General features: G+C 35.3%; 1 protein-coding gene across 2 annotated transcripts; it reads right to left on the bottom strand.

The window, feature by feature from the left end:
* Window positions 1–641: 641 nt before the first annotated feature.
* Window positions 642–2,996, bottom strand: LOC131607465 (cytochrome P450 CYP82D47-like). Of its 2 annotated transcripts, XM_058879467.1 has the most exons (3): window positions 1,979–2,996; window positions 1,402–1,825; window positions 642–1,317 (listed from the first exon to the last, which is right to left on the bottom strand). In XM_058879467.1, exons 1-3 carry the CDS (start codon window positions 2,897–2,899, stop codon window positions 1,196–1,198), a joined length of 1,467 nt encoding a protein of 488 aa, XP_058735450.1. In that variant the 5' UTR covers window positions 2,900–2,996; the 3' UTR covers window positions 642–1,195. The 2 variants fall into 2 exon arrangements, with proteins under 2 accessions (XP_058735450.1, XP_058735449.1); XM_058879466.1 differs by having other exon boundaries at window positions 645–1,825; window positions 1,979–2,993.
* Window positions 2,997–3,344: the final 348 nt, after the last annotated feature.

The raw sequence follows: 3,344 nt of genomic DNA, 5'->3' as shown, positions 1-3,344 counted from the left end.
AATAGGAAAAACAACTATTTTATGCTTAAAAGCAGAAAACATATTACATTGGGCAAAATGGACAACGGATGTAAAAAATCATCTATTACATCGGGCAAAGTGGAAAACCGATGTAAAAACTATCTATGACATCGGGCGGACAAGACAACCGATGTAAAATATGGCGTATATATTTTTTTTATAAAAAATTGCATTATTTTTCACATCAGACATCTGAATTCAACCGATGTGGTATGTTAATTTTCACATCGGGCTTTGGCCGATGTAAAATGTCTCTGACTTATTACACCGCCTGACTTTACATCATGCCCAGACCCAATGTAAAAAGTACTTTTTGCCCAATGTAAAAAGTACTTTCTGCACTAGTGATTCTCACTCTTACCTTGTATTTGCACTCTGATTGCTCTATCTTCTCACTGGCATCAGAATACGTCGCAGGTACAACCCCAATTTATTCAAAATCCAGTTGTTGAAGGTCATTGACAAATTTTATCTGATCAGGTACAATAATAACCTTATCAAAATGACAAATTTTACTAATAAAAAGAAATCAACTTGTTAATTATCTTGCAAATGAAGAAAATTAAATGAAGTATTTGAATTTTATAAAATTTCAAATTCCGTTAATATTTAATTACATCAGCCAAGACAATCTACTGTCTGATCACGAGCAAAGTCCTCAATGGTAAGAATTTTTTACCTTTTATTTTCCGAGAGAATTATTTTTTTTTTTGGTAAAAGGGAGGGCCTAAGCCCAAAAAAACCAGAAACTACAACGGAATGATCCTAGAAACACTGCCAGAAGATCTATCCTCATCCAACAAGTTGAGCATCCAAGCAGGTGCTACATTAAAGAGCAAGAAATCTCCCATCAACTTACGACCTTCTATAGCTAGCATGTTCGCACTTTTATTCGCCTCTCGATATACGTGACTGATATTTTCCGAGAGAAGTTATTTATTGAAAATGTGGGAATATAATTAATCTAATAAAGTCCAAATACCAAAGGCATATATAAAAAGCAAGACCCAAAAGACATGTGGCCTAAATTACCCAAATACAACGGTAAACTATGAGAAATAAATTTAAATTATGAACACAAACTTATTTAGTAATGGAAACAATCTTTTATTTTTTTAGTAATTGCATCACCATCTCATGTTTATTTATCTCTTAATGAACTTAGTCTTGAGTATTAATTTTGACTACAAACTTGAGCTGAGAGACGAGGAGTGAGAATAACTTGGAGTGGAGAAGCTTTAACATTAGTGAGTCCACTTAGTTCAGCCATATCAACTTCTCCTCCATCTTGAGTCACTATGTCAAATCCATGCAACAAATAAGCAAGTATTAATTGCATTAGTTGAAGACTAAATGAGATTCCGGGACATATTCTTCTACCTGCACCAAATGGAATCAACTCAAAATGTTGCCCTTTAACATCAACATCTTTATGTGTTGTGAGAAATCTCTCTGGTCGAAACTCTAATGGATTCGAATATAACATAGGATCTCGTTGAAGTTTTGAAATGTTAGTCAATAGACGTGTGCCAGAAGGCACATGATATCCACCCACAATACAATCTTCAATGGACTCGTGAGCTAAATTGAGTGGTGCGGGTGGATACAAACGCAATGTTTCCTTGATAATGGCTTGGAGATACTCCAATTTTGTCAAATCTATATCCATTCCCATATTTTTGTCACCAATTTGTGTATCTAATTCATGTACAACCTTGTTTAGGGTTTCTCGGTTGTTGAGAAGTAAAGCTAATGCCCAAGTTAATGTTCCTGTTGTAGTGTCAGTGCCTGCCAAAATTAGTGTCTGCAAAATAGATAGTTATGTAATAGACAGTTAACATAACGTTATTGTTTAAGAAATCTCTAAACAAATTATAAGACGAAATTTTATAGATGAGTTAAGTTCATTTCTAATATAAACTAAATGAAAATGCATCGCGGGAATAAATAGATATACCAGACATGTTGATTTAATTGTGGTATCTGCGTCACGACCGTCAACACCTTCTTCATCAACTTTGGATAGAAGCACATCCATGAAGTCCCGTTGACTTCCAGGAATAGTACTTTGTTTGTGTTGATCTAGCCAAATCGTAGCGAAATCATCTAAATCTTTCGCGGTTCTCTTCATCTCCTTCTCTCTTCCATCTAAATCGAACCATCTCAAATACGGCAATGCATCCGAGATACCAAATGAACCACTCAGATAAAACAAGTCCCTAAGTGCTTTTCTGATCCGTTCATTCTCTTCCTCTTCACCGTCAAAACGTTTTCCAACAACTGTTCTCAACATAACGTTAATTGCTATGTCTCCAAACCATTTCTTCATTTCAGTTCCTTCACAACCTTTCTGCTTCTTTGTTTTTAGCCAAAGGTCATAACTCTCTTTCATTGCTGTCTTCACTTCAGATTCCATCACCTGCTTCAGCATCTCTATTCGTTGAGCAGAGAGAACATGGAGCGTTGCTATCTTGCGCACTGTGCGCCAGTAAGTACCGTAGGGACTGAAACCTATTATGGAAAAGTTATAACCCAAAATTTCAAAGGCTATAGATTTTGGACGGGAAGCAAAGGCTCTGTCGTTTACGGTGAAACACTGCTTTGCCATTTCATAACTGTTTACGATTAGGGTTTTGTGAACACCCAAACGAACGGTGAAGATTGGTCCAAAATTTTCAGCCATTTTCCCCAATGAGACGTGAGGTGGTTGGGATCCACGTAAGAGATGAATATGGCCGATTATAGGCCATGCGCCGCTGGCTTCCGGGGGTGCTTTTTTAGCTACACGGCTTCTGATCCGTAGCAAAAATATAGTAAAGACAAAGAGTAGTAATGTGGTGCAGATAGTAAATGGTGAGATTAGATTATTTTTCATCATGTTTTTGGGCGTTAGAAATTAGTATATGTTTGTAGAAGATTTGATATTTTATATCTGGCAGCAGAGAAGACATGGGATTGGGAACTTGCCTCAATTAATGGATCACAATAATATATTGCCAAATTGATATTTTTAACTTAAATTTACGATGATTTTCTCCATCTACACGTCGTTATTTGTCTTTACTATGATACTTTTGTAGATCTCGACGTGTGAGTTGTTAAGCAGAGATAATAAATTAATCTACTTATCTAATTATGCTAGTGTGCTTCCCATGTTTGGTTTTTGTATTATAAACTTTATTGTTATAGCATCGTTTTATTTGTGAGTCAAATCAATCTTATGTGACTTCGATTTTGATTTGATAAGAATTAATTCAGTTTAAAATTTAATTTGAGTTGGACAATTTTTACTCTTTTTAAATTCAGGAATAGTTCAGTTTAAT

Source organism: Vicia villosa, linkage group LG5 (genome assembly GCF_029867415.1).
Source record: "Vicia villosa cultivar HV-30 ecotype Madison, WI linkage group LG5, Vvil1.0, whole genome shotgun sequence".
Classification (NCBI taxonomy): Eukaryota; Viridiplantae; Streptophyta; class Magnoliopsida; order Fabales; family Fabaceae; genus Vicia; species Vicia villosa.
This window is presented reverse-complemented; position numbering and strand designations above follow the sequence as displayed.